Raw genomic sequence first — 11,459 nt, forward strand, 5'->3', positions numbered from 1 at the left:
GATTTTTTAACATTGCACACTTAAATGATGGACAAATTGTGGGTATAAAGTGAAATAATTGACCGTTTTTTTTAAAAGTAAATTAGTCATTTAAATGGTCAAAAGTAGTTGTTGACTAGGAGATATATAGACAGGATATGAAACTATATAGATAGGATATGAAACTAACATCATTCAAAAAATACATTTTCTTTAAAAAATAAAAAGAGAGATTCTCTAGTATGCATGGTGTATCAGTAAATCAAATTTTTTTAACCGTTGGATCTGCACATTTTTTTTATTTTTACGTGATTTTATTCAGATCTGGAGGACAGAATATATAACCTACCAGTATGTTAGCGTACTGAAAAATGTCCCAAATAAAAAAGTACACTTTTTGATAAACTTAAAATGCAGGTATAAGATTAGAACCAACCCTTTTAATACAACTACTTATGTTTGGAGAAAACCCACTCAGAAATTCCCCATCATGGTGAAATGAGTATATTGATTTTCTTTGGATAATCTTAACAAATACCTCTTGAAAGTGCACGAGTTAGGATTTTTATCCTTTACTCTTAATTTATAACATTTAGAATTAAATAATTACACTAATAAAATGGTATTTATCAAGAATAAAGGATAAATATCTAGATTCATGCACTTTTTAAGAGTAAATTCTCTATTTTTTTTTTATTTTCTTCTCCTTTCCATGACTCGTGAGTTTTCAAGAATAGGTGGGCTTCAGGTGATTAAAGAAAAAAAAGGGATAACTTTTCCTTAAAAAAAAAAAATCACGAGTTGAATTTTAGAGAGGGCGCCTAAATAATAGTCTAAATCGACATTATTTCATGTATTGAATTTTGGTTAACTAAAAGTAAGGTAAATACCTTACAGTGAATAAATTTGCTTCAATTTGACTAAATCGTTTTATGAAAACTCTTAGGGTCCTTTTGGTAGGAGGGGCCGAATGGTGGAAGGATCTATAAGGTTAGAAGGAAGAGTGTAAAGGATGAAAATGATTATAAGTTTTCTCAAAATTGTTTAGTATGATAGAAAGAAATGATGATGGCTTTTCATTTTTTTGTTTGGTATTAGATGGAAATGGGGAGGGAATGGTTTAGTTTTATTGATAAAATTACCATAGTAATCTTTCGTTTAATTTGTTTTTTTTTTTTTGTGTGTGTGTGTGTGTGTGTGTGTGGTTGAAATCGTTAAATTTGTATTTGTAATTGCATTATATGTTGTTTCAATATATTACACAAATTCTGTTGCTTGGTTATAATTATATACATACATATTTATAATATATATTATTAAATTTAATTTTTATAACAAAACAAGAATATATTCTGATGTTTTCGTGAAAGAAACAGATACAAAAAAGTATCTTTTACATTGTAAATGTATAAAGGTGTACGCACAACATACTTGGTAGTTGGCAGATGATAATAAAAGGAAAAAAAAAGACGTGAATAATGATTAGAATATCACTTGGTTGGAATTTAAAAGTTAACAAGGTCAATATTGGAAAGGCAATAATTTTTTCCCCTCAACTCGGCCCAATCCGTTCATAAATGGGAGGAAAGATTCTGGTGGGCCCAAGGGATTCACAATCCCTAGCATTTTCCCCTCCTCCGACCTTTCAACCTAATCGAAGAAGTTAACTTTGGTTTATGGATTTAGAATTATGATTTAGAATTATTTTTAATTTATATGTATTTTTTATGAGAAAAAATATTATAGCGAATCACGAACCATAATTCAGATCATGACACGAATCCACTAACCAAACGCACTATAACTTTTCACCTTCCACACCTGAATTCCTCCACATCAATCCCTCCACCCTTCAATTTTTACTACCAAACACACTTTTAAGATACAATTGATATGATGGAATGACTATTAGAATAAAACGATAATTCTTAAAACTTAGGCCTCGTTCATTTCACCGATTCGAGTTTTCAGTTTTAAGTTTCTACAGTAAAAAATTCTCAGAAAATGTCACATCAACTTTTTCTGTTACAGTGAAAAGCTCTCAGAAAATGTCACATCTCAGCTCGAATTAAAAACTCGAATCCGCGAAGTGAACGAGGCCTTAGTCATTCTTATAGTTGGACAAAAGAATGACTATTCTTTCGAAATTGCTATTCCACTTGGTGGTTGAATAACAATTCTAAACTGAACTAGCTAAATGACAATGATAGCTTTAGTCATATGAAATCCAAAAAAAGTACCGAGCTCTTTTAGCTAAACATAACATGTACAAGTAAGGGAAAAAGAAAAGCATGGGGCTTTCATATTTGCATATCTATACATTTACTTTAAACACAAACATCTTCTTGGGACAAAAGCTCAACTGTCTTTTTCGTGTTTGGTGTTGAAATACAATTCCACAATGATATCCCGACCACCTCTAAAAAGGCTATTATGGTCATCTTCTAAGTCGTAAAGTTGGGATGTCCCAAATTGCTGTTAGAGTCTTTGGCTGTAGTTTTCTATGTTTGTTTTTAGGTTTGTGATATTTTTGACACGTTCTCGTGATGATATTGCATTTATAACCACATGCTCGACTGGTCCTAAAGAGACCAACAAACTGCCTTGTGTATCGAGAAACCTACTTAACCAATCTTCTAAAGGTGTAATCTCCATTCTTAATTCAAAAAAAAAAAAAAAAAAGTGTAATCTCCAAAGACAAAATGATCTTTGTGTCATCCATTTCATCAGTAAATTGCCAAATAAATATGAGGTTTGGCGCTTTTATCTTTTAATTTTGACAAAATAGTCATGAACTTTTAATTTTATCAAATTATCTCATGAATTTTAAAAGGGTGTTATGCATGTAATTTGACGTGCTCCGTTTCAATATCTGCTCTTCAGATGAGATGTCATGTCATGACATGTTCGAGGGTATTTCTGTTAGCACCATCCAAATTGTAACAACGATCATCAATTTTAGGAATACTCTATGACACTAAAGAAATTCAAGGGGAAAATCAAAATTTAAAAGCAACTCGCCAATTCGCAAAACATTGATGAGGAAAAAGCGCAAAATTAAGTCTATGTGCTGGCCTTTAAAAGAAGAAGCAATTTGTTCTCCGATGAGTTTAGTTTGTAGAGAGTGTTACTTTGCCAAACCACCAAAATTAACAGACGAAATGGTAACCCAATTGAGACACTACTAAAACTTAGATGTTACAACATTTCATAGTCTCTGAAGAACTAAACATGCATGTTTTGTTTCAACACTCATCTCAACAGGGACACAAAAAGAGAGAACCTTCACGAGTTAATTAACAAAGAAGATGAAAATAAAATGACTAGTTCGTGTCAAGAATGTTTAAAACAGCTTAGAACAAGTTACTCTGCAGCTGTTTCTCCATTGTTATTGCCTTGGTCATTGCTTTCTGGTAGAGTTCCTAAATCAGTACGAGCCTCTTTCTCTTCTTGAGAGATTGAAGAATCCGATGAGTTTACCGGCTCATTTTGACTTGCGTTGCTGCTTTCACTCGCATTTGAGGACGCTTCACTCTCCTTCTGTGCATCAGTTTGTTCTCCTTGGCCTGCTCCTTCATTGCCAATTATGTTGCTTTGCTCTCCATTTGTGTTGCCATTCTCGTTCGTATTCTGATTACCATTCTCGTTTGAGTTCTGGCTGGAAACAGTATTTTTGTCTGTGTTTGAGGTTTCCTCTTTATTTTGGGGGACTGCAAAATCAGAAGAATCAGCTGATTCTTTGTGGTCTGCGTTTGCATTGTCCTTTGTGTTCTGCTGACCAGCATTCTCGTTTGCATTCTGGCCTGCATCAGCATTATTATCTTTGTTCTTGCTTTCATCTGCATTGTTATCTTTGTTCAAGGATTCGTTGTTCTCTTGCTGGAATGAAGAACCAGAAGAATCAACTTGTTCCTTTTGGCCAGCATCGTCCTCATTCGTTTTCAGTGTCACTACAATGTCTTTTGTCCCCTCATGTGTTACCTCGGATCTGGAGTTAGTGTTGGACTGTTGGTTCTGAACAGCTTCTGTGTTTTCACTCGTGGCTGACTGTTCTGTATTGCTGTTCGAGTCAGATTCAGAAGTTCCAGAAGTGTCTTTGAATTCTCCATTTCCATTTTCTGTAGTCGTGGAGACGGGTGTTTCCTCAGAATCTTGTTTCTCATTGTTGGTTGGTTCAGAATTCTCAGTTTTCTCTTGCACCGCATTTTGCTGTGTAGACTCGTCTCCCTTAGAATCTGTATTCTCCGCTGTCTCACCGGGGTTTTGCACTTTCTCTGTCTCTTTTTGCTGTGTCGAACCAAGACTCTCTCCAGTGTTGGTGTCCACTTTCTGCTGGTCATCAGAAACTACCGTCGAATCGTGAAAGGATCCATTTCCTGTGTCTGCATGATCACTCCCATTTCCACCATCTTCAGTGCTTGTTGTAGTTTTAATATCACTGTTTTTATTTCCATTTGAAACCGACTCGTTTTGGTTGGTTTCAACTCCACTGTTTGTATTTCTCTCTTGCTCACCCTCACTCTTCTCTTTGTTTTCAAACTGCTTTACCTCATTTGAGTCTTCAGGACCGCGTTGCTCATTTTCCTCTGCTGCACTCTGAGTTTCATGTTCTACAGCACTGGAAGCATCATCCCCCTTATAGTTTTCTTCTCTTGCCTCATTATTTCCATTTCCTCCGTCTTGCACATGATTATCCGACAAAACTGTGTCCTCAATCTTCCTCTCATTCTCTTCCGTTTCTCTGTTCGTTTCCTTACTATCTGTCTCCTTGTTCTCTTCTTTATTATCCACGTTCTGACCTTCCTCTACATTTTCTTTCTCTTCAGTTTTTTCTTCATTCTCCTTCTCTTTGCTCTCCTCATTCGCCTCCTCCTTACTTTCTCCACTCTCACTTTGCTTGTCATTGCTGTCTTCACCCTCTTTGTTTTCGTTTTCACTCTCTTTACCCTCTCCATTCTCCTTCTCTTTCCTCTCTTCACTCTCGTTCTCTTCGTTGACATTGCCCTTGTTCTCTTCACTCTCATTCTGCGTATCAACCGAATCACCTCGATGCTCAGTCCCCTCGTCAGTACTATCTTGAGCATTGTCATTCGTCTCATCATTGCCATCTCCTTTTCCTTCGTTCTCAACCTCTTGAGTCTTGTTTTGGTCCTCGCCGTTCCCGGTTTCCTCTTCCTCCTCCTTGTGCCTCACATCTCTAACAGCGGTTCCGTCCCCTTGAGGGTCGAGATCCTTTCTCCCTAGCTTTAAGATCTCAGTCCCTGTCTTCGCGTTTATGCTGAGCTGCGATTTCTTGTCACTGGACTGCTTCAATTGATAAGCTAGCCAGATGCACACACCCAGCAGAAGACAAAGCTGGACTGCATGCTTCACCTTGAAACCTTTAGATCTCGAGTTCCGACGAGGGGATTGCTTGAACATGATGAACTTGTTGCAGGCTCAGCCTATATATATTGTCTTTTCCAGACACCTGTATTACAGATCAACTCCTATCAAGGCCTCAAATTCAGTTCAAACTTCAAACAGAGAAAATCTAAATAAATTCTGCATTCTCACTAGAGTCTAGAATTTTTTTTTTTTTTTAAAAAAAAAAAGTAATGAGAAAGAAAAAGAAAACCCAACTTTCCCTTGTTCTCAAAAGCAAAATACAGGTGAAATTTACATGAATAGAAATGAAGCAGTGTCTATATTATCAGCTCAGAAGAACCCAGATCAAATTATCTGATATCCATTCTTTTAGGCTCTGAAAAGGCCACTCAAATAGCTAAACAACCTTATATATATGATAAGATGGCAATTTCTATCCCGTTCTAAAGCAACACAATTTCAGAAAACTGATAAAAAGACAAGAAACGACGGAGATCAAAGCAGATCTGAACAAGAAAGAGTCTACACCAAATCATAAAAACAAATATGTTCACACTTAAATCCACATTTGAGAAATTTCCATAGTAGAGAAAAGTAAGTTGCTCTTTAAAAAAAAAAAAGAGTTAATTACCTGTGGAAATTGGAGTCTGATAGAATGATGAGAAAAAAGTGTTTTAAGCTTTTTATCTTGTCGGTCGGTAGAGTTATACTGCGAAAGAACTAAAAAAGAAAGGAAGGAAAGTTGGGTAATGGCTTTGAATTAGAAGTGTGACCCACAAAAAGAAGTGCTTGTGGTACGAGAGAGATGGATCTGAAACAAAAGTATTTGCGAAAGACAAGAGAAGCGAAGTGTCAGCACATTTGCTCAAAGATTGATTTTTTCTTTCTTTTTTTTTTTTGCTTTTTCTTCTGATCTATTTAAAGTAAAGTGGACAGTTTCCCATTAGAACGTGGCTTTACCACGTTTACCAGTACTTTGCGACGTCGTTACTTACGGACACGGACACGATAACATGCCTAAAAAGTTGGTTAATTACGTAATTATACTTTTTAGTTTTAAGGTTAATTTAATTTATGAATTTAAAATTATAGTTCATAATTAATTTTTAAAATTTAAATATTTTATAAGAAAAAAATACTATAACAGAATTAAAAATTATAATTTTAAATTAGAAAAAAATTTTAAAACAAATGTTATCTTAATTTTTTTCATTTAATCCACTATTTTTTTTTTGAATTTAAATAACATTTGTGAATGAATAAAATGGAATGATGAAAATAACTCAATTTATGAAAAACACTTTAAACATAAAAAAATCTAAAAAAATAGAAGTTTTAATTTTATGTCTTCTAAAAGAAAAATATTTTCAGAAAATTTTTTTTTTGTAAGAAACGTATTTCGATTAATTAATTCAGTCTATTTTTTGTTCTTCTTTTAATTTTTTTTATCCCTAAAATACGTTAGTGATTACTAGTTTTTAATAATAGGCAGAAAAATTTAGAAAAAAAAAAAAGAATTAGAAGGTATTTTTTGTAATTATTAAAAAATAGAGTTCAGTTTAATACAAATTATCAAAGGCCAAAGAATCGCCACGTGTTCTCTCGAAGATTTCCATCATATTTCCTAAGTCGGTGCCCCTAACTTCACCCTCGTCATCTTCTTCCTGTTCTTTGCGGTAGAACCAAGGGAAAGTGTTTGAAAAACCTCAAAACCCTAAAACCTCAAATATCAAATTCTCAATGGCGTCGAAGCTGTTCGCTTCCAATCTCCGCCATGCGCTCAAGAGAACCACCGCCTCCGGCGCCGTATTCTCCAATCTCAGAGCCACGTCGACAGCCGCCGCCGTCGCTCCCGAGCCTTTGGAGGAGACGACAGACGGAATCAACATGAAAGGAGTGAGAATATCCGGCCGGCCGCTCTACCTCGATGTGCAGGCAACTTCGCCGGTCGATCCGAGGGTCCTCGACGCGATGATGCCGTTCTACTTGTCGCGGTACGGAAACCCTCACTCCCGTACCCACTTGTACGGATGGGAGGCCGACGAGGCGGTGGAGAACGCGCGCGCGCAGGTCGCCGAGCTCATCGGCGCGTCGCCGAAGGAGATCGTGTTCACCTCCGGCGCCACCGAGTGCAACAACATCGCCGTCAAGGGCGTCATGCATTTCTACAAGGAGAAGAAGCGTCACGTCATCACCACCCAGACCGAGCACAAATGCGTCCTCGATTCGTGCCGCCATCTCCAGCAAGAAGGCTTCGAGATCACCTACCTCCCCGTCGGCTCCGACGGCCTCGTTGACCTAGAGAAGCTGAAATCCTCGATTCGGCCCGATACCGGACTGGTTTCAGTCATGGCGGTGAACAACGAAATCGGCGTGATTCAGCCGATGGAGGAAATCGGGAGAATTTGCAAGGAATTTAATGTTCCTTTCCACACTGATGCTGCTCAGGCCTTGGGGAAGATTCGGATCGATGTTAACAAGTGGAATGTGAGTCTGATGTCTCTCAGCGGACACAAGGTGTACGGGCCGAAAGGTGTCGGGGCTCTTTATATGCGGCGGAGGCCGAGGATTCGCGTCGAGCCGCAGATGAACGGCGGGGGACAGGAGAGGGGGATTCGGAGCGGGACAGTGCCGACGCCGTTGGTCGTCGGCATGGGGGCGGCCTGCGAGCTTGCGAAGAAGGAAATGGCGTACGACGAGAGGTGGATTTCTGAGCTGCAAGAGCGGTTGCTGAACGGAATTCGGGCTAAGCTTGATGGGGTGGTGGTGAACGGGAGCTTGGAGAGGCGCTACGTTGGGAATTTGAACCTGTCGTTTGCGTACGTCGAGGGCGAGAGCCTGCTGATGGGGCTGAAGGAGGTGGCGGTGTCTAGCGGTAGCGCCTGCACGAGCGCGAGCTTGGAGCCCTCCTATGTGTTGAGAGCGTTGGGCGTGGAAGAGGACATGGCGCACACTTCGATTAGGTTCGGAATTGGGAGGTTCACGACGGAGGCGGAAATCGACAGGGCGGTGGAGCTTACGGTTGATCAGGTGGAGAAGTTGAGGGAAATGAGTCCGCTTTATGAGCTTGTGAAGGAAGGGAGAAACCTTAAGGATATAACATGGTCACAGCACTAAAGAATTCGATGAGAGGAATTGTCACAGTGGGACGTTGAATGATGACGAGCCTATTCAAATATGAGCTTGGATAGTGAAGATAGGACCTTTTGTATGGAGCTTTTGCCTAGGGAGTTGCAGAATCTATCGGGGTCTGATACAGGTTTTTGTTTCGTTATCCCTAATCCCTATAGATGTCTTTGGAGAAGTACTCATAGTGATAGTTGCTCTGCGACTTCATTTGCAAACATACATGGTACTTTACAACGCTTCTAGAAATCAGCCAGCTTGATGACAATGATGAAAGAATAATGGGTGTTAGTTTAACTGTTTACACTTAAGATATTGATATATTATATTTCTTGTAGTTTATAACAGATGATGTGCTTTATTGGTGTGTTTATGCACCTTGTTGGTTAAAGTAATGTACATGGAAGTTTTGATCCCTTGAGCATTTACTGAGTAATGAGTTTATTTGTGTACCTTTGTGGTATGTGACCTTGTGTGGCGAGGAGATTGTTTTCGTTGTATTAGCAAACCAAATTTACTTGAGAATTAGGTGATCACTAGATTTTTTTTTTCTTATCTAGTACGGTTGTTAGTTGGGGACACTTTCCTTTCTATTTGGTCTTTATCATCCATCAGTTTCCGCTGTGCTTCTGGACATTGCTCCATGTATTTTCCTGTTAGGATTTGTACTCGATTATGATGGTATTATGCTTCTTTTCTGCTTTGTTGAGATACCTTCCCAACTATTTCAGAAGTGCTCGTTGTGCAAGGAGATGTAAGTTTGGATCTTGGAAAACTGGAAGTTTTGTTGTTTGGATTGTTTCAATTCTGTCCTTTTGGTTTAGCAGTAAGAACAAGCATTATGAAGATCGTCTATTTAGGCTTCGTCTGGCATTGGTTGTGGGTTGTAACCGTGCACTTTATGCTTCTTTCCTTTTTTTAATTCATGGACAAGAAGTGACCGTGCAAAAAGATTCAACAAACCGAAGTCCTACAGGTATTGTCAAAGTTCATAGAGATGATTTATATCATTATATTATTTTGGTACAATAAAGAAGTTTACTCGTTAAATAGAACGAGAATTTTGTTTTGAGTAAGTTTGTCTTTCAAAACTCACAAGGTGTCAAGTTTCTTGTATCTTTTTTATCATCAATTTTCTTCAAGCTCTGATTCAACTCTTTGTGGATGAGTTCAAGTCTACTGTCTTCAATTTGCTGTCCCTCGAAACTCTGTGCATACACCTTATTGTATGTCTGCTTATCTGGAGTGGTAGTGTAGAAGATTTTACAATGCTCTATGATCAATGACTTCTGGTGGTTCTCTGAAATTGAACAGTACTAATGATTTTCTGGATAGATTGTAGAACTTTGAAAATATTTGAGTTTGATACAAAAGCATTATAAAAGTGTGAGCTTGCAGTAGCATCTTGGTCTTTTTTTGAGTAGCAAAACATCAGAAATAGAATGACGCGGGCAATATTTAATTGCTCCAAGCTCTGATTAAAGGGATCATAAACTGTTAAATATCTTATGATTTTGTTTTGTTCTGTTTACTATGGTGCTAGTTTATCAAAAATTACTGTTAGAAATTTCTTTTGTCAACTACGATCCAAACCAAAGATGGTTATCATTTCTTCAGATTACCTTTGTTTTTTGTCTCATTAAACATGTGAACCAGAAGTATCTTAGGCCTAGGTGATTGTGGAGGGACATATTTTTGTATGGTTGTTAGAGCACCATGGGGCTCTTCTGAATTTCGCAAATGTACCAAGCTGATCTACAACTTCAGACTTTCCATAGTGAACGTATTACGTAATTACTTCGGGACAAATTTCTTTTGGGTTTTGCTTTTTTCAAACCTGATGGTGCTTTATCCTATTGATGAAACCAATCTCTTCCAGCGGATAGCTTTCTATTTGGGGAAAAAGAGATTTTTTTATTTGAAAAAAAAGGACTCAACCCCGTTCATTTCATTAGTTTAGTTCAGTTCAACTTAGTTTAAACAATGAGCACAGTTTGAATTGACATTCAATAAACATGTAGTTTGAATTATATTTCCTGTTTGAATTGAGTCTCAACTTAAAATTTAACCCTCTCTTTAAGTTTAATCTCGTTCAAATTATTTTTAAACAGTAAAAAGTGCTCACGTTCTCTACTTTTCATAATTATTAAACACAAATTCAAATTTTATTTCCTGTTCAAATTAAAATTTTAACTATACATTCAAACGTCAATTTAAATTATAATTTAAATTACAGTTTAAATTTTTTTGTTTAAATTAAAATGTTTAAATTAATAAAATTTAAACTAACGAACTAAACATGGATTCAGTAGCTCTTAGAGTGCATGAGATCTGCTGCAAGCTTGATTTATGCGTCTATTTCTTGGACCGAGCAAACCGTTGCTCGTGTCTATGCTTCCTCTTTTTCTCATGCAATAGAAAAACTAGACAAACTAGAGAAATTTGTTAGATCAGACTATCTAACAAAACAAAATTGATAAAATGACTTTTTTCATTTTTTATGAAGAACGATCACTGATTGATTTTTAAAAAAGATTGTCGTTTTTGGTCGTTTCGTAGTATTTTTGTGAATAAAAATTTTTAAAAAATTATTTTATTAATAAAACTTTTTTATTAAGTCACTCTTACAAAGGCTCGGCGACCTTTGCTAAAGTGAGACTGAAAAAAGCTTGGCGGCCGATCTGGAAGTCCCTCCCAAACATGATGATGAAGAAGGAGGAAGCCCTGGTTGCTTACATCTTGGAGAATGCTTCAAATATCGCAGAATGTTTCAATTTATGAATATTACAGGAAATTCCTGTTTTCCTATCGGCCTGAATTTGTCAGTACTCTAAAACTTATTTACTTGCCACGTCTCTGTCTTAGTTTACTTGTATGCTGTGTTTTGTCTCGTGTCCAACGTTCATTGAGATTCTGACCCTTTGATTCTTTATGGCTGTTTCGACCGTGGTTCAACATGAAACCGACTTAATTCTCTATATATATAT

The 11,459-nt window shown here is 37.1% G+C and overlaps 2 protein-coding genes across 2 annotated transcripts; one reads left to right on the forward strand and one right to left on the reverse strand.

Annotated features, from left to right (window-relative positions):
* Positions 1-3,054: 3,054 nt before the first annotated feature.
* LOC21391152 (uncharacterized protein DDB_G0290685) lies at positions 3,055-6,248 on the reverse strand. Its single transcript, XM_010101095.2, has 2 exons — positions 5,978-6,248; positions 3,055-5,449 (listed from the first exon to the last, which is right to left on the reverse strand). The coding sequence occupies exon 2, from the start codon at positions 5,398-5,400 to the stop codon at positions 3,343-3,345; it is 2,058 nt and encodes a 685-aa protein (XP_010099397.1). The 5' UTR covers positions 5,401-5,449; positions 5,978-6,248; the 3' UTR covers positions 3,055-3,342.
* A 720-nt stretch (positions 6,249-6,968) lies between these two features.
* On the forward strand, positions 6,969-8,924 carry LOC21391153 (cysteine desulfurase, mitochondrial). The gene has a single exon (XM_010101096.2). The coding sequence runs from the start codon at positions 7,087-7,089 to the stop codon at positions 8,461-8,463; it is 1,377 nt and encodes a 458-aa protein (XP_010099398.1). The 5' UTR covers positions 6,969-7,086; the 3' UTR covers positions 8,464-8,924.
* The last annotated feature ends 2,535 nt before the right edge of the window (positions 8,925-11,459 follow it).

This window comes from Morus notabilis, unplaced genomic scaffold (genome assembly GCF_000414095.1).
Source record: "Morus notabilis unplaced genomic scaffold, ASM41409v2 Scaffold300, whole genome shotgun sequence".
Classification (NCBI taxonomy): Eukaryota; Viridiplantae; Streptophyta; class Magnoliopsida; order Rosales; family Moraceae; genus Morus; species Morus notabilis.

What these genes read in the sequence shown, in the direction of transcription:
- LOC21391152 (XM_010101095.2), bottom strand. Translation starts at nt 5,400, where the DNA reads ATGTTCAAGCAATCCCCTCGTCGGAACTCGAGATCTAAAGGTTTCAAG.
- LOC21391153 (XM_010101096.2), top strand. Translation starts at nt 7,087, where the DNA reads ATGGCGTCGAAGCTGTTCGCTTCCAATCTCCGCCATGCGCTCAAGAGA.